The sequence below is a fragment of the Macrotis lagotis genome, chromosome 6 (genome assembly GCF_037893015.1).
Source record: "Macrotis lagotis isolate mMagLag1 chromosome 6, bilby.v1.9.chrom.fasta, whole genome shotgun sequence".
In the NCBI taxonomy this organism is placed as follows: domain Eukaryota; kingdom Metazoa; phylum Chordata; class Mammalia; order Peramelemorphia; family Peramelidae; genus Macrotis; species Macrotis lagotis.
Genome location: NC_133663.1, coordinates 2,025,829 through 2,044,797, shown reverse-complemented (window position 1 = coordinate 2,044,797; position 18,969 = coordinate 2,025,829). Strand labels below are relative to the sequence as shown.

General features: G+C 46.3%; 1 protein-coding gene across 12 annotated transcripts in view; it reads left to right on the top strand.

Annotated features, from left to right (window-relative positions):
- Positions 1-14,562, top strand: part of DLG1 (discs large MAGUK scaffold protein 1) — a 193,969-nt gene extending 179,407 nt beyond the window's left edge. For all 12 annotated transcript variants that reach the window (XM_074190569.1, XM_074190567.1, XM_074190575.1 and 9 more), the window contains 7 exons: positions 2,077-2,118; positions 4,459-4,509; positions 6,749-6,850; positions 6,981-7,153; positions 7,905-8,014; positions 8,769-8,860; positions 13,449-14,562. In XM_074190569.1, coding sequence (XP_074046670.1) covers positions 2,077-2,118; positions 4,459-4,509; positions 6,749-6,850; positions 6,981-7,153; positions 7,905-8,014; positions 8,769-8,860; positions 13,449-13,555 — 677 coding nt within the window. In that variant the 3' untranslated portion in view covers positions 13,556-14,562. The remainder of the gene's footprint in view (positions 1-2,076; positions 2,119-4,458; positions 4,510-6,748; positions 6,851-6,980; positions 7,154-7,904; positions 8,015-8,768; positions 8,861-13,448) is intronic.
- The last annotated feature ends 4,407 nt before the right edge of the window (positions 14,563-18,969 follow it).

Below are 18,969 nucleotides of genomic sequence, written 5' to 3'. Positions count from 1 at the left end.
AGCATAAGATTTCTATGGATATAAGAACCTAGTTTTTCATGTCCTCCTTTCTCCCATTTTATGTGGGATAAGAATGAGAGTATGATCTCAGATTAAATGAGAATGGAAGATGTCTCCATGAGCTCAGGCAGTCCATTGCCTGTCCTGAGAGATTTGAAGAGGGGGGGGGTTTCCAGAAGCAGCATGCAGAGCAGACAGGTGTCATGCTGAATTTCAAAATTCTCTTGTTTTTTTTCCCCTCTGGGCCACTAACTGTCAGTTCCTCTAGCCTCAGTTCTCTCCGTGGGCCAGCTGAGATTGACCTTCCTTCCATGGCTCTTGGAGGGTTTTTCTCATCCCTTTTTTAGACTTGGTATTTGTAGTCTTTGGGGCAGCTGGGTGGCGCACTGGATAGAGCACCAGCCCTGGAGTCAAGAGTACCTGGGTTCAAATCCAGCCTCAGACATTTAATAATTACCTAGCTGTGTGGCCTTGGGCAAATCACTTAACACCATTGCCTAGCAAAAAAAAAAAAACTAAAAAAAAATTGTAGCCTTTGGGGGATTCTCACATTGCCAGCAATGTCAGTTTAATCTATTTTCAGTCAGGGAAATTACATTGTCACTTCAGGGGCCTTAAAGTTCACCTGCTGCTTGTTCAGGTGCCAAACATCCCATCCCAGGACAGTTAGATGGGAAGCATCAAGGTGTCTCTGCTCTTCTCCCCATGCCTGGTCCCCAGGACCAGAACTAAACATGATGGAGGGCTTAAGAGCTTAGGCCTAAAGCAGACATGCCCACTGTTGCAGACGGCGCCCCTTGCCTCGGCCAGTCAGAGATGTGTAGAGAATGCAGCCTTTCTCTGATCGGTGTTTCCTACCTGTTCTAGTTGGAACAGAGTGATGCTTTTCTGTTCTTTCTCCTCTTCCTCTTCTAGAACTCTGATTTTAGGAGATTCTGGGCAGTTGGGTGTAACTGATGCCTTTCTTGCGGCTCCTGGTCCAAATTCTCTAGTGTCCAGGCCCCATCCAGCAGATAGTGCGCTGCCTCCAAGGACCCTGGTTTCTTGAGCACACTTTGCCACGCTGGGAAAATCTCCCAGACAGCCATGCCTGTCCTTGTATGAATCTTCTCAGGATCCAGTGGATGTCTGTTCTCCCTAGAGCCCAAACCAAGCAGCCAGTTTCCTCAAAGGAACCTGTGGCCTCTTTCCCCCTTGCCCTCCAAGTGTCCATTAGCAGGAGCAGCAGCCCCAGGCCATCCAGTTTAGGGTGATTTGGGTGAGGACAAAATGATCTTTAAAGGTGGGGCCTGTTGTAGGGGAAACATGGATGCCGCCTGGCTGTCTAAAAAGGTTGGTGTGAGTTAGGTGTTCACCTTCTAAAATGGCCTCATGGGGGCAGCGAGGTGGCACAATGGATAGAACCTCTTCCCTGGAGTCAGGAGGACCTGAGTTCAAATGCGGCCTCAGACAATTAAGAATTACCTAGCTGTGTGACTTTGGACAAGTCACATAACCCCATTGCCTTACCAAAAAAAAAAAATGGCTTCATGGTCATCACCATCAGCCTCAGCACTAGGAGTTTGGAAGGCTAGTTTGACTTGCTAGATTTTTCCTCTTTTTAATTTTCTTGAAGTTTCAGAATTTGTGCCTTCAAAGGGCTCTTTGCCTCTAAACTCAGAACATGAGAGAGACCCTCTCACTGGAGAGTCAGAATAAAGAAAATCTGGAGTCTAAGGAGGCCATGCATTTGCATGGTGCAAAATCTTGGGTTGACTTTGTGTTCCCACAAACAGATGCCTCAGTTACACCTTGCCCATGGGGTCCTCTTTTCAGCCAGTTGTTCCCAGAGATGAAGTTCATCATCTAATTTATGTTTTCAAAGTGTCCCTAGTGAAGATCAATTTCTTACCTGACTTTTGTGACTAAGTTCTGTAAAGAAAATCAGGAATTATTTGATAAGCTCTTTGCTTTGTTTGTATTTTTATCTCAGTTTATTGTAATGCCAGCTTGGCTTTATTTTGATAATTTTTCTCAACTTTTTAAAACATTCATGACATTATGATTCCTTATTTTTCCATTGTGTTGCAATTTCAGAGCATGTAACTTCTAATGCCAGCGATAGTGAAAGTAGTTACCGTAAGTGTTGCTATTTATTTCTTTTTAATCCCTGATAATATAATTTGTTTTCATCTTCTTCCCTTAATATGGATTGCAGTTAGAGTGGTAGATGTTTCATTACCAGTGAACACTGTGGGAAAAAATTGAAGCAACTTTTTTTACAAACATCAGCAGCTAGTAAGGCCATTGGCCTGAATTGTTTGAAAAACATTAATCCCCATTTTTACTAAATGCATGTGTAATATATTACCATCTTTTTGGAGAAATATATTTTTCATTTGAAGAGAACTTCATTTCTTGTACTTTTCATTAAATTATAAGGTGTTTTCTAGCAGCAATACAAAAGTAACATCTCTTTTTAGGTTAAGTTACAATAATCCGGTCACGGGTTTTTATGTTGCCAGATATGGTTTCTGTCAACTCAGCAGTGTTGATGCCCATGAGCTTTGACTAAACAAATGAGACACTATGAGAAATTACAAAATTTCCTGATTCCTTTATTTTTCACTTACTAAATCTGGTCCACTTGGGGGACTTTTTTTCCTGTTTTTGTTGAAATATCCAAAAATGTTTAGTTGGGCTTGATACATTTTTGTGGTGGGGAGGAAGTGGGGCTTTTTGTTTCAAGTTGCTGCACTTTAAAAATTAAAATTGATTTTCTAATTTTTTTTTACTGCTAATCTGAAAGTAATCTTGATTACAGATGAGTATGGTTGTTCAAAAGGGCCACTCTGTTAATATGTGTTTTGCTCTTGTGTTTTGCCATGGTGACAGTATATACTTTTGACCCTTTGCTTTTACTAGACAATGTTCTCTTTGACCACTTTTTGACTAAGTAGTCAAAATGACTTCATCTATAAGGGAGCTCCTTACAATGGGGGGTTAGGGGTGGAAGGAGCTGTCCCAGACAAGGGGTCCTGAGAGTATGTACTGTCTCCCCACCCGCAACTGCATGAGCTCTGAAGACATGATGCCACCTAGGCCGCATGGTTTTGTCTTAGCTCCCTAAGTGTCTTCCATCCAATGGCAGAACCACAGCCTGTGTTGTGTCTCTTTCACCTACTGACAAATACACATGGAAACTAAAGAAAAGACGATAAGGAGTTTAGAGCAGCACGAGCCTGAGCTTTAGGCTCGAGGAAAGAAGCAGAGGGATTGATGGCTGTCTGTGGGCCAAGAGGGTCCCTCAGCAGCCATTTCTCCGATGTCATAAACACCCAGGAGAAAGTCTCCTTGGGCTGCCTCACCCTTGTTTGGTCTAAAAGCCCATGGTGATCTCCACTTGGTTCTGATCATTCATTAGGTGGAGATTTATATAATGACATTTTTGGTTTTTCCTTTATGAACTTTTGTCTGATTCAATTCTAATTCATACACTTTTAAGAATCTTTTTACATAAGATCCCTTCCTGCACATTAACACTCACAATTCAGAGGAGGAATGTGGCAGCTGAAGCACATTTCAGACACTTGCCTTTGACATTTAAAAAGCTTTTAACTTCAAAGCAAAATGTGTGAGCTCTTTCATTTAATTCCAAGCTGTCCTTCTAGAGTAGAAAATACTTGGATCCCATCTGCATCCCCTCCTAATGTAATGGAAATGTTTCTCAACAGAGGAGCTGTCAGGATCTTAGACCATTAGGTGGTTTGTTTTCCTAGTGACCTCCTTTAGGAATGATATACCCTTCCATCCTAAGAAAGTCAATCTGTTTGTTGCTAATTCCCCTGATTCTTCAACAGTTTATCATATTTGAAGCCAGAGAGATGATGTCTATAGAAATGGATGAACATGCATCTGTGTGCTGCAGCATGAGTCTGTCCAGTAGAGGTTTAAAAACTGTAGGGGCGGCTAGGTGGCACAGTGGATAGCGCACTGGCCCTGGAGTCAGGAGGACTTGAGTTGAAATTTGGCCTCAGACACTTAATTACCTAGTTGTGTGGCCTTGGGCAAGGCACTTAACCCCCATTGCCTTGCAAAAAAAAAAACCTTTAAATAAAAACAACCTATAATGATAATTATCTTTTCATCCACACATACAAATTTACCTCCACCTAGTTACAACAGTACAAAGTGAGGCAGAACAAATATGGCAGTCTACAGTGTGTTGCTATGTAAATGGACTATTTCCACATATATTAGTGGTTTCAAGTTCATCATTTTGATTGGATGGGTTACCAGTTCTTTTAGTGAATGTTGCCGATGCCAACTTGTTAGAGACATTTTCTTTGATATCTTCCTTTTTTTTAAATCTAGAAAAACACAAATTGTCTGTGTGCATCAACATGCCTGTGTCGGTAGGCAGATGTTCATCAAGGTGCTTTCTAGATTTTCTCATCCCTATTTTTAACTTTGTAACAGGTGGTCAAGAAGAATATGTCCTGTCGTATGAGCCAGTCAATCAGCAAGAAGGTCTGTGAAACCCACTGAGTAGAAATGTGCACGTTTGTCTCGAAACAAAGATGTAAAGTGCCCCTGGAGCTCTCCCTGCTTCCTTTGGGAGAAACCATTTCATTAAGATTCTATTCTGGGTCTCCCCATCAGAGACACCTTGGTTTCTTTGGGACAGCTCAGACAGGCCACTGTCAGCAAGTCGCCAGGCAGGTGGAGCAGCACCTCCACTCTGCCCTGGTCAGACCTCCTGGGAGCACAAGAGTCAAGGTCTAGGCTACCTGGGATGAACTGGAGGTGGGCCACCAGGCACTGGGAAAAGAGCCATTGAGAAAGGGCTGCCCCATGCAGGAAGGCAGACAGAGCAGGGGGCAGGGGGATCAAGAGAAGAGGAGACCAAAGTGACCTGAGGTGGCCGCAGCCTTCCAGAGGAACCTGGGGGTGTCAGGTGATCTTGGAAACAACTTATTGATCCTTGATCATTAGTGATAGTTCCTCCTTGCCAAGTGCTGTGCCAGGCACTGGGCAGAGGACAGAGTTCCTTGTCTTCTGGCCGGGGACATGGACAGTCATGATGATCATGGAGACCCTTCAGGTGCTGTAGTTTTCTGGGAAGCAGAGCTTCCAAGGAGGTCCCCAGGTCCTCCTTGTGATTGTAGGTGGGACAGATGAGGTTAATTCCTAAAATGCGAAACCTACCCTTCCAGGTCTAGCTGTTCACACAGGAAGGTCCTCAGTGAAAGGCCTCGGGGGCTTGGGCATCATTTTCAGCAACAAGGGTGCAAGGGCTGTGGCATCTGCCGTGATCTGAATGGCTTTAGGTCAAGCTCTTATTGTCTGAAACAAAAGAAGAAAGAGAACAGGCAGTGTTCAGAGCCGGGAGGTTTGCCAGTTCTTCATTCCTCATTAATGGAAAGGTCCAGGTTTGGGAAGAGGGAATATCAGAGGAGATGAGATGATAATGCCCTTGGCAGACCTCAGCTGGCTCCTGATCTGCTTGTTCTTCCCTCCACTAAGCCAGGGAACGGCCAGGCCTTGCCACTTCTGAGTCCACTCACTCAGGCCCTCAGCCCCTGGAGCTGAGGGGATGACCCAGCTGAGCCTGAGGCTCCCAATTGGTTCTTATTGCACCCAGCCCACCCACCAGCCTCCTCTGGGCCCCACCCTGGGTCAGGGACATGCCTCCTCCTGGTCTCTCTGGTCTCTTTGTTTCTAATTTATTAACTTTCTATTTATGCAGAATCAGTGTTGCTACCTTCTTATTATCTATTAGAATTTCAGCTTATGATGAGTGGAGATTTTTCTGGTTGAACTCGTATCCCTCATTCCAAGAAATAAATGTTTACAGTAAACTCCACAAGGAAATCCTTCCCTTTGCACCTAGCTTGGTGCTTTTCCACCTTATTTGAATTGTCCGAACTACCCCAGAAAACAGAGGACCAGACCAATGTATTGAAATGCACTGATGTCCATGTGACAGCTGCTCTAGGAGTCTGGCCCACATCATCACCCCCCTGGACAGCCTGACAAACCCAGCAGGCTCCATGTGTCCCCCAACTTGATTTTCCATCCTTGCTGTTCCCCTAGAATCCAACCAGCCACCCACTCCCTCTGGCAGCAGCCCATTATTCCAGCTGAGGACAAAACTAAAATCTTCCTGGCTCTGCCACAGGGACTTGTGTCTCCCCTCCCCCCCCCCCGGGAATGCTTAGAGATAACTCTTCTCCCTCGTGTGACTGGAACCCAGGACCCTTCATCCCCATGGCTCTCCTCAGACAAACTGCCTTTTATACATGATAGGAGCTTAATAAGACTTTACTGATTATTGATTGATTAGATTCCTGCCTCCTCTCCTCCTCCATCTTGTACTTGGGAAGTTCCATTTCATCTTCAATGATAGATACTTCCCAAATTCTCCAGCCTGCCCTCTTGAGATGCCCAGTCAGCACTTAATTAACGTGCCAGATGCAGAGAGGCAGACCCCAACCCTGCCTCCAAGGGTGTGATGGCATGCAGATGACTGTGGCCATGCAAGCTAGGGTCAGTGTGGGGGAGGCCGAGAGAGGTCTTGTGTCCTGGCTCCGACAGTCAGTGCTGGACCTGGCTTAGGACCATCATAGCAACAGGGACTGTGGCTCCTTTCTAGGTCTTAGTGAGTTTTAGTGGGACAGAAGTAGACCTGCCCTGTCTACTGAGACCTCTGGGCCTCCCTCTGCCTTTGCTGCCTGAGTAGTGACCAGGGTCATTTTTATCTGTACAGTTAGTTATACTCGACCTGTGATCGTCTTGGGACCTATGAAAGACAGGATCAATGATGATCTGATCTCGGAATTCCCGGATAAGTTTGGATCCTGTGTTCCACGTGAGTGTCTCTGTCGCACAGGGGTCTTGGGAAATGGGGTCCACGCCTTGCTTTGGTCATGCTTGTGGTTGACCTCCCTGATGTTTCACTTTACCCTTTAACCACCTGGGCTTCTTTCTTCTCTTTAAAGACACAACCAGACCAAAGCGAGACTATGAGGTGGATGGCAGAGATTATCACTTTGTGACTTCGAGGGAACAGATGGAAAAGGACATCCAAGATCACAAGTTTATTGAGGCCGGGCAGTACAACGGCCACCTCTATGGAACCAGCGTGCAGTCTGTGCGTGAGGTCGCTGAGAAGGTGAGTGGTCCTCCCTCACGGGGTGAGCTTGCCAGGCAGGCCATCTGCATCCGCCAGGGATGACCCGAGTGGCCTTCAGATCCCCGGGTGAGAGTTTCATCTGAATTCAGTATTATTGATCTCCATTTCCACCTCTGTAAAGAGGGTTTTTTTCTCAAAATCAGCCTTGTGACTGAAGGGAAAATGAAGTTTAACTGGGCAGACTGGAATGACCCTTTTCCCCCCTCTCTCTCCAAGAAGGAAACAGTCAGGTCACCTTCTGTACATAGCAGTGATAGGCCTGGGAGGGTCCAGACCCTCCAAGGGGTTGCTTCAGACACCTCAAGTCCCGAAGTTCCTGTGATTGGACCCTTGCCTCCCCACTTTGGCCAAGCCCAGGGAGGGTCATGCCTAGAGAGCTGTGCAGTCTCCCTTGCTCAGAGCTTTGAAATCCCTCTGACCACCGTGGGCTGCCTATCAGACCTCCCTCCACTTCCCAACTTCCACTCCTTGGGTGGGGAGTGTGGCACAAAGAAAAGCTCCAGAAGGCCATTTCGAGAATCTTGTCAAGCACTGAGATGAGAAGAGTGGAGTCTGTGCAGGGGGTTGGTTGGTGTTGACATCTCTGTTGGTCCTTGTGACTTTCTGGACCTGGGTCAGCATTCAGGGTCCTCACGGGGCCTCTTGCTGTCCCCAAGATGGGCCTGAGGACTGTCCCTTCAGTGTGATTAAAGTAACTGGCTGATGCTTTTCCTTGCTGTTTCTATTTTAGGGTAAACATTGTATTCTTGATGTCTCAGGAAATGCCATCAAGAGGCTGCAGATTGCTCAGCTCTACCCCATCTCTGTTTTTATTAAGCCCAAATCCGTGGAAAATATCATGTGAGTTTACAGTACAGTTCTCTGGGTCCCAACAAGGGGTTTCACAGATTGCCCTAGGACATAATATTTAAAGCTTCAAAATTAATATGAAGGTAAAGCAAAAACCTGAAATCTAAGACCAATTAGGGTGAGCCCTGCTCCCTATGGATGAGCCAGCCACCTTGCCTGTGGGGGGGGGGGGCTGTCAGCAAGGTATCTGACCCACTTTTATTGGGGGCAGGGCATTTATGCTTTGAGATAGTCTACTGCTGTCTGTCCACATTTCCCATCTTGTGAGAGCCAGATACTCCCTAGAGGCGCAAGGATGGCCAAGTCTATGAGGGGAAGGGAGGAAGCCACCAGGATGCTGGGGCATTTGGATCCTGGCTGTCTGTCATCCTCTTGAGGGGCTTCTGGGAGAATCCAGATCACTTTTCGAGGTCTTGTTGAGGCCACTCAACTTTTGAGTTCCCACTCAAAAGAGATGTTGATCCAGCAGCCCCTCACCACCATCAGAGGTCTCCATCCCCACCCACTTTTCACTTTGGGTTCTTTGGGATAGGCAATATCCTGCTGAGAAGGTGAAATACCATTCATTAGAACTGAACTCGACATTCATAGAGTTCCAAGTAGACACCTGTCCTGAGGGGCATCTGAAGACGTTTAAACAAAACGTGTCACTAGTCTCCAGGCTTACCACTGTTGTTCTCTAGTGAGACCAGCAACATCGCTACACTTTGTGAACCGTCCTCTCTCCTTTTCCTCTTTTGTACAGGGAGATGAATAAACGTCTGATTGAGGAGCAAGCCCGGAAGACATTTGAGAGAGCAATGAAGCTGGAGCAGGAGTTCACAGAGCATTTCACAGGTGGGCATTTTGTAGAGTTCTGCATCTTTGTTCACTCTACAGGAACATGGCTATGGGTCTCCCACTAGAGCCTGAGAAAGTCTAGTTCTCCCCAGCAGTGGAATGGTGTTAGATGAGAGGGTGGGAGGAGTTTTGGTCAAATCCAGGGTTCCATCCTCCCCTCTGCCTGTGTTTCTTCTTCTGGTCCAGCCATCCTTTGCTCTGGGAGGAGCCTCTGGGTCTTAGCCCTTGAGAGCCTCTTGGGGGCTGTGCATCTGCTGGGGCTTCCTCTATGTTGCTTGGCCATTGGAAGGTGGAAGTCAGGGCGCTTTATTGGCATAGACTAGGGTGGGTCATGAACAATGTGACCTCTTTCTTCCATGACTCTTTGTGGATTCTTGGGTATCCTCTTCTTTGTTGTCATCACTCTAGACCTTTGTTCCTGATTTTCTTTGGTTTCCTTCCATCCTTGGATGGCCCCAGAGTCACTTGTGACCCCACTCCAAGGGTTCCATGTGAACCTTCAGGTTTGTTGGAATGGGGGAGCTATCTCCATGAGCTTATAAGTTTCTAGTCTTGACTTGGCTTTTGTTTCTGCCTTAGCAAGGTCATTGACCTTTGAGATCCAGTTTTCAAGTGGTGTTAGTTGGGGAGCTGACCAGGAGGTTAAAAAAATGGCTTTCATGTGGAAGAGTTGGCTTTCCCTGAGCTGATGGTTTGGGCAAGGAGGGGACTCCAGGCCTGCCCTCCATTCCCCCCCCCCCCACAGCTGACCACTCCAGAACCTCGTCCCTCTTCCATAGAGACCTTGGTCTGCCAGTTAATTCTCCCGTGAGCTCCTCAAGGGGCAGGGCCAGGTTAGTTGGGAAAGGCCTACTTTTCCCCTGTGAACAACCTTGACTGGGCCCAGCCACAGGCCTTTCTTTGTCCCTCCATCACACAGTGTCCAGTGGGTACTTGCAGTTTAGTACTTGTTTTTTTTTTTTAATTTATTTTTTATTCTCATTTTGTACAAATGGTTTTTTTTACATTAATAAAATATACTTGTTTACAAGTAAACAAAATACCCCTCCCCCCATGAATATAGATAGACTTGCTTGGGCGAAAAAGTAAAGGGGAGAGAAAAAAAATTAAAATTAAAAAAATAATAGTAATAATTGTAGGTATGGCCAGGTGGCGCAATGGATGAAGCACCAGCCCTGGAGCCACGAGCACCCAAGTCCATATCCAGCCTCGTAAACCCAACAATCACCCAGCCATGTGACATGCAAGCCACCCGATCCCCACTGCCCTGCAAAAACCAAAAAGAAGAAGAAGAGAAAAAAAAAAGACCCAAAATAAAATAAAATAGTAATAATAGTAGGGGTGGCTGGGTGGCAGACAGAGCATTGGCCCTTGAGCCAGGAGCACCTGGGTCCAAATCTGGCTCCAGACACCCTGCTATGTGGCCCCAGGCAGGCCACCCAACCCCTCTTGCCCTGCACCCTCCCCCAAATAATAATAACAAAAAATGTGCTTGAGTTTTTGTTCCAACACCAGCAACTCTGTCATGGGTGGATCACATTCTTTATGATAAGTCCATCACAGAAGTTACTTCCATATTTTTCCACCGTTACCATTGCTGATCGCAACTCCCTCCTTTGTTATTTCTCCGCTACCATGTACTATATTTTCTCTCTCCTTTCACTCTGACTTTGCTGTAGGGTCACTGAGTGGCACAGCAGACAGATCCCTGGTCCTGGGACCCCTGAGCCCCCATACCACCCCTTAGGCCCAGAATCTACCTGGCCCTATGGTCCTGGGCAGGCCATCCAATCCCAGCCCCTTGCAAGAAGTAAGAAAGAAAATGTGTTATATCTGGCCACTCTCCCCCCATGGTCCATCTTCTCCTCCTTTATTCACATCCCCACCCCTTCCCCCTGCTCCCCGCTCCTTCTTACTCCAGATGTCTATACCCCATTGAATATATTTGCTGTTTCCTCTCCTAGCCATCTCTGATGAAAGCAAAGGTTCCCTCATTCCCCCTTGCCTCCCCCCTTCCATATCATTGCAATAGCTCATTGTAATAAAAAAAAATCTTATTATGTGAAATATCTTGGACTATTCCCCCTCTCCTTTTTCTTTCTCCCATTCCATTTCCCTTTTTTTCCCCTATTGACTCCATTTTTACACCATATTTTGTCTTTGAATTCAGCTTTCTCCTGTGCTTCAACTATAAAAGCTCCCTCTACCTGCTCTATTAACTGAGACGGTTCATATGAGTATTATCAGTGTCATTTTTCTATGCAGGAATACATGCAGTTCATCCTCATTAAGTCCCTTATATTTCCCCCTCTCCTCCAATCTCCATGCTTCACCTGAGGCCTGTATCTGAAGATCAAACCTTCTGTTCAGCTCTGGCCATTCCAAAAGGAACCTTTGAAATTCCCCTGGTTCATTGAAAGTCCATCTTTTTCTCTGGAAGAAGACATTCAGCCTTGCTGGGTAGTTCATTCTTGGCTGCATTCTAAGCTCTTTTGCCTTCTGGTATATTGTATTCCAAGCCCTACGAGCTTCCAATGTAGTTGCTGCTAAGTCCTGTGTGATCCTGACTGCAGCTCCACGATATTTGAACTGTGTCCTTCTGGCTGCTTGTAATATTTTCTCTTTGACTTGGGAGTTCTGGAACTTGGCTATAATATTCCTGGGGGTTGGTTTTTTGTGATCTCTTTCTCTGGGGGATTGGTGGATTCTCTCCATTTCTATTTTTCCCTCTGCTTCTAGAATATCAGGGCAATTTTCGTGTAGTAATTCTTTGAAAATGATGTCAAGGCTCTTTTCCTGATCATGACTTTCAGGTATTCTAATAATTTTCAAATTATCTTTCCTAAGTCTGTTTTCCATATCAGTTGTTTTTTCAATAAGATATTTCACATTTTCTTCTAACTTTTCATTTTTTTGGTTTTGAAGGATTGATTCCTGATTTCTGGTAAATTCATCAATCTCCCTGAATTCTATTCTTTGTCTGAAGGATTTGTTCTCCTCAGAGAGTTTTCTTATCTCTTTTTCCATCTGGCCAATTTTACTTTTTAAAGCATTCTTCTCAATAACTTTTTGAACTGTTTTATCCATTTGGCCTAAGCTGGTTTTTAGCATGCTATTTTCTTCAGCATTTTTTTGGATTTCCTTGACTAGGCTGCTGACTTCATTTTCATGTTTTTCCTGCATCTCTCTCCTTTCTTTTCCCAGTTTTTCTTCCAACTCCCTCATTTGATTTTCAAAGTCTTTTTTGAGCTCTATCATAGCCTGAGCCCAATTTCTGTTTTTCTTGGAGTCTTTAGATGCAGGAGCTTGTGCTTCCTCATCTTCAGACTGAGTATTTTGATCCTTCTTGGGCTCATTTGCAAAATATTTCTCAATAGTCTTTCTCTTATTTCTCTGCTTGCTCATTTTCCCAGCCTGAGCCTGGTTTTGGGGTGCTTCCTGAGCTTTTGGGACACTCCCACAAGGGTCTCAGTGTATGAGGCTCTGTCCTCCCTCCTGGTCTGTGAATGACCATAAGCACCCCCCTCTGCCACGGGGCCGAGGTGGGGGGGCCCTGTTGTTCTATGGGGGAGCCTAGACTGTGATCAGGATCTGAATGTGGTCAGAACCCCAGAGTCCTGTTCCAGGGGCAGAGGACAGAGCTCGGCAGTCTCTCTCTTCACTGCCCTCCCTTAGCTCAATGGGCTCATGCCCTGGGGGCTCCTGCTTACCAGCTCTGCCTGCTTCTGTTTCCAGATCTGGGCTGCTCCCTGTGTGCCCTGAGGGCTGGGCTCCACATGCTCGCTCTGGCAGAGGTTCCTCCGCTGTTCCCCCACTTTGTGCCGGTGCTCCCCGGGGTGCAGCTCAGGAGACTCCCCCGCTGCTGTGAGCCGCAGCTCCCAACGCCCTGGGGCTGCCTCCAGGAGGCTGAAGTTCTTTGGCCCTGGCAGGCCACCCCTCTGGTGGGCCGCCCCTCCGACCCCGGGGAACAGAGCCTTTCTGCTCTTTTCCAGGTTACCTTGAGTAGGAGAACTGCCTCACTAGGTCCCTCTGTGGGTTCTGTCTCTCAAAAGTTTAGTGAGAGTCCTTAGTTTATGAGTTTTTAATCAGAGAGCTCCTAAGATTTGATCCCTTCATGTCACCATCTTGGTTCCACCCCCAGCATTCCTGCAGTTTAGTATTTGATGGCAACCGAACCAGACCAGCCAGCCTCTGAGCTTCTTAACGTAGAAATGTGGCCCCATAGTCCATTTTTCATCTGAAATTTCCTTTTGTTTCCCCACCTTTATGAGACAACAGAAAGCTTTACTTTTCTTTCCTATGCTGGTAATTTTGTTTTCTATCAATTCTTTCTCTGTAAATTGTGGGGAAAATTCAGAATACAATTCTATCCCCTTTGGTTTGTTCACAAATTAAATTCAAGTTTTAAAGCAGAGTCTCCCCCTCAGTCACATGCGCCCCTTGACCACTGTCTGCGGCCGGTCTGTTCAGATAGCTCTCCCCCATTGGCTGGGAGGACCTGAGGGCCCCGAGGTCTCCATGCAGGGGTCCGCAGGCTGCTCCCACCCCCACTCCCCCTATTCATGCCTTTTCCTCTTGCTTGCAGCCATCGTGCAGGGAGACACACTGGAAGACATTTACAACCAGGTGAAGCAGATCATAGAAGAGCAGGCGGGTCCTTCTATCTGGGTTCCAGCAAAGGAGAAGCTATGAGGATGAGCTTCTGCCCAGGACCCCTCCCCTGCTCCCCTCTTCCCCTTCTCTGCGCCTCCTTGGCCTTCCTGGGGCGTTCTTTTCAGTGCCACCCATCCTGCCCTGTGGGTCCTCCTCTTCTGGCCCTCTCTGTTCGCTCCTTTGTATTCGCGTGTATTACTGTTGGTCTGCTGCCATTTTTCAGAACTGAAGATGGAATGGCCTGACCAGCTATTAAGGGTTTCGGGGGGATGGGGAAATTGTGGTCAATTCCTTAATGTTTAAGGGAAAGTAACTTTCAGAGATTTTCAGAAAAGCTTTATATACAGTCTTTTAAAATTTCATAACAAATGAAAGGAAAATGGTCTTAACCGATGATTTAGTAAATTGTGAGCAACTTTGCACGCCTACTTTAATAGCATGGTTTGGGCAATGCCGTTTTCAAGGGTTTTTTTCTTCCAAATTTGACTACTTATCAGAGCAAAGGGATTTTGTTTGTTTTCCAGGCAGTTAAGGAAAATCTCTGCTTTTCTTTGTTCACTTTTTAATTTCAAAATTAATGTCAGCATTAACTTGCGGAATTTCACAAGGGACATTCATTTTCTCAAGGGTTACTTTTTAAAAGTCTTTTTTTTTCCTTTGTTTTTTCCTGACACAATTGCTAGGGATAACAATGTTCCATGTTTTTAATCTTGCTCGTACAGCACTATTTACAGTGTCTTACAACTGTTGTTTATAGCTAAGGATCATCCCATTTTCTGAATCGAGACTATGTTTAGGTGCTAGGAAAGCTTGCCCTTTACGCAGAGGGTTGGACAAGTTCGATGTGGACAAAGCCGAACTGACTGGACCATAGTGTCGCAGCCATCCTTTAGGCTGTGGCCCAGGAGCCCGGTTCAGAAAATGACAAATGTATTCTTTGGAGTCAGATTTTAACGAGTATTTTACCCATGATAACTGCCTATTTTGTTATAATAAAAATATATATATATATATATATATATATATTAAACTTTCTTTAACTAAAACTCTGTAACTATGGTAACTATTTTCTTTACATAGTTGCGCACACACACACACACACACACACATATATATATATTTAAAAATATCTATTTTTCTTTTACCACCTATTCCTAACTTTTTGTTTGGTTTTGAAAAATAAATATTAATTAGAATTGATCTTCCTTAATCATGTGAAATGCAAACAGAGGTATGTATGGTTGTTGGGGAAAAATCTTTAGAAGGAAATGAGTTGCAAGAAAATGATATGAGCATGTTCTCCTCTTTCCTCCCCAAAGTTCCAGTTTGTTTTCTGCTTGCCCCAGTCCTCCCTTTTCTCAGGGAGGAATCACAAGAGAACTCATGCATGGTGTGCTGAGCTCGGACCACAGCTAACTTGGACAGAGCCCCCTCCCATGGCCGAGCGCAGCACCAGTGACTTGACTCCCTTGGACGGCTTCAGGAGCACATCCCTCTGGTCCTTCCTATTTATACTGTCTGCTAGCTGCCCGCTGCTTCTTTGGAGTCAATTGTTTAGTAAATAGATGTTTTCCAGCAACTTCCTCTTTGTTTTTTCTCAGATGAGAATTGAGTTATAAAGAATGATCCCCATCCATTCCATTTGTCAGAAAGGGGAGAACAGCTAATAAATTTGATTGTACAACCTACTCATTGTATGTGTCTTGAATTCTGCACCATCCTCCCCTTGGGTCCATCCAAGGACAGAGCTGCCATGTTTTTGAGTTCAGGCTCCCGGACAGACCATGGACGCCTCCTCCATGCTCTGGAGAAAAGAGATGTTCACCCAAGAGAGAGGGCACAGCACTGCAGGGGTATCCGTCCCCAGCTATTTCTTCACTCAGTCCGGTGAATGATCTGACAAGGAACCATCCTGGGACAGACAGAATTGTTCATTGCCAAAACCCATTGTTTGACCAGTGGGGCATGGTGTCCACTGGTGCAGATAGCAGCCCCCATTCTGGACTTCAGTCCATTTTCATTCCTTTTCCCCTTTAGGTGAGGAACCTCAAATCCTCAGAACTTCCCTAAAATGGGACCAAGGAAGGGCCTAAAACGCAAGAGAGGGAGCACAGGAAGAATGGATTCTTCAAGTGAAGATGCAACTCCAAGTGGACTCTAGGGCAGCCCTGCCCTTGGCATCTGTCTGTCCATCGGGAGGGAGCCTCCACCCCCAGGAAGTGCTGAAGTCATGTGCTTATGCCTGAGGGCCTCGAGGCAGAAACTAAGGCTGGAATCTTGCCTTTGAACCTTGAAGAGTGTTGGGAGGAGCGGCCTATATGGGGATGGTGGCCCCAGGTCCTTTCCCTCTAGCAGACCCCCAAGCTGAATGGCTGGCCACCCAGCCTCTTGTGTGTGACCATCTAGTCGTATGACTGTTGAGGTCATAGAACCCCTCTCTAGCACTTTAAAAGTTCAAAGGCTTTCAAATGGTTTTCCCTTCATTCTCAGGCCCCCATTTTACAGGAAAAGATAGAGATTCTGGGATTCACTACTAGTAAAGGTCTGAAGCAGAATTTGCACCCACTCCCAAGTCACCACTATATACCAGTCCATACTGCCTCTCAGAAAGGAATGCAGAAGTTATTAAGGATTTTTTGTTCTGTTTTTTGGGACGGAAGGTGGCAAATTCCTTAACATTGGAAGGAAAATATTTTTAAGATGTTTGTTACCTTCTAAGATTTCCTAACAAGATAAAAATTATTTATTGAGTATTACCCTCAAATGATGCATTCAAGATTGGTGAGACTGCAAAAAATAGTTCCTGTGATCAGCTGCTACCAACTTTGAAGATCACTTCATCTGCCTTTGGCTCAATGGTGTCATTGCTCAGACTAGTTCCTATTCATTTGGAAAGGGGACAGGCTGTACAAAGTAGGTATGGTGGCTTGACTTGTCAATGAGCAAATGCCCAGCTATCGGGGAGACCAAAGGCCACACTGATGACGGGGTGGGAGGTTGAGTGAAAGCACAGCAATAAAACATCAACCTGGAATCTCCCGTGGGGGTGGGGGTGGAGGGGTCAGAATTAAGAGACTCGACGGGACTGCTTGGGCTTGGGGGTTAGCTCTTGTTGGTTAGTTTGGGGATTGGAATTGATCTTACTCCTTGTAGTCAAGCTGTCGGGGTAACACCACGGTTTGGCCAATCTGTTTACAAGGATGAGTTGAGTTGGGTTCTTGTTTTCTCCAACGTGGTAGGATCAAGGATGAGGCAAGCTTGGTGTCAGAGGGAGGGAGGGCTTCTCAAGCTCTACCCTTGAACTTCAGCAACAGGTGGGAAGGAGGAAATGGACAGCCAGGCACTGCGAAGTGCCTACGAACATTTCAAGGATAAGTGTTGTGATTCCTGTTTTCTACTTGAGGAAAGTGAGGCAAGTCAGATGATCTGCCCAGCTCTTGTCTGAGATTAGATTTGAACCTAGGTCTTCCAACTAAGTCCAAGGCTTTCCAAAGTGCACCCCGCCCCCGCCCTTGTGTAGCTTTGGCAATGGAACCAGCAGCCCCTGGGAACCATGAAGAGTTATCCTTAGAACCATATTGGCTGTGTTTTGCATCACTTATCCGCTAATACAGCAGACACAACCAGAGCCTGCAAATAGCCAATTCCCAAGCCTGGTGGGATTTGCATGAACTGAAGCTGAGTGAGATGAGCCAGACCAAAAGAACACTGTACACCCTCTAGCAAGATGGGGGTGATGGTCCACCTTGATGGACTTGCTCGTTCTGTCACTGCAACAATCAGACACAATTTGGGGCTGTCTGCAATGGAGAATCCCATCTGTATCCAGATAAAAAGCCATGGAGTTTGAACAAAGACCAAAGATTATTACCTTTAATTTAAAAAAAAAATTATATTTACTCTTAATTTTGCTGTCCCTTAGACTTTATGTTTCTTCCTTAAGGATCTCATTTCCCTCTCATCACATTTAACTGAGATCAATGTAGACCATAGAAAGAATGGAAAGACTGTTAACAGACTGCCTTCTGGAGGGGGTGGGGGGATTGTAAAATTCAAAATAAATTAATTTTTTTAAAAAAGTTCTCAAAGAGGGGCAGCTAGGTGGCGCAGTGGATAAGAGTTCAAATCCAGCCTTAGACATTTGACAAATACCTAGCTATGTGACCTTGGGCAAGTCACTTAACCCCATTGCCTTGCCAAAAAAAATTCCAGACAGATGACAAGCTAAGGAAGACAAAAGGAATTTTTAAAAGTAAAACTGCACAGGCTGAAGACGGGACCCACCCTGTGCTGGGTGCAGGTGGTCTGATGAGAATTCATGACTCCAAGACCCTGTTCGCCCACCTCTTGTTTTGCTGATCTTGACTCTGTGAGGGCTGTTTGCCCTGGAAATGGGAGGGGCACCCTGGGCAGATCCTGAACCCAGGCCCCCAGCCCCCTCTGCCACAGCAGACTCTTGCACCATTATTCAACAACCTCTGAGGCCTTGGAGCTTGGGAAGGGAGATTTGAGTTGGGACTCAAAGGTGGGGGGTGGGAGCCTGGTCCAGGATGGATATGAGGTGAAGTCAGGGTGGCTAGATCGAAGAGTGAATGGGGGAAGTGAGGGAGGGGGCAGGTGGTGAAGGACTTTGAATGCCAAACGGCATTTTGTATTTGACCGTGGAGGCGAGAGGGACAGTGGCTAAATGAAGCATGAACTGAATGGGGAGAAAAGTGGGGCAGCAATGGCCAAGGTCCAGGTGTGAGGTGATGATGGCCTGCACCAGGATGGGGGCAGGGCGGAGGAGAGAAGACCTTGGCACCCTATTGAATTGGGGGTGGAGGGGAGAGATGGGAATCCAGGGTAACTCCTAAATTTCTGAATCTGAGAAACTAAGATGTTTCCCTCCAAGAGGGAAGGTAGGAGGGAGTCAGGATCACCTAGAGATGGAGTAGAGAAGAGGGCCTGGGACACTGGGCCTCTGCACCTCACTGTGCCGACTCTCCCAGCGGGGCTTTGTGAAGAGCAAGTACCAAGCGGGTGGAGATGGTTTGCACCTGGCACTGCCATTTTGCTAAGGGCTCTTGCGCTACTTGTATCCTCTGACCAACCCAACTGAGCCAACAAGCAAGGTGCAGACATGCTCATGAGCCGGTTTAACAGGGTCCAGCCCCTTGAACTGAGAGTAGGCCTCCAGAGTGAGCCCCAAACCCAGCCACGGGGGCACACCACTTCTTCAATGGCATTCACCAAGCCTGTGCCTCTTTACCAACTCAACTGTTCTCACTGTTGCGGGCTGGTGGACCCTTCGGAGCTGGAAGAGTGCAGAGCAGTTGTTAGCAGCCAGTGGGGCATGCGGGTGAGGATGATGGAGAGAAGAGTTTCCCTCACCAGCACCCAGGCTGTGACTCTATGGAGGGTCATAGTTTTGAATGGGGTATGGATGACCAGAGTAAGGGGCTGTATGAAGA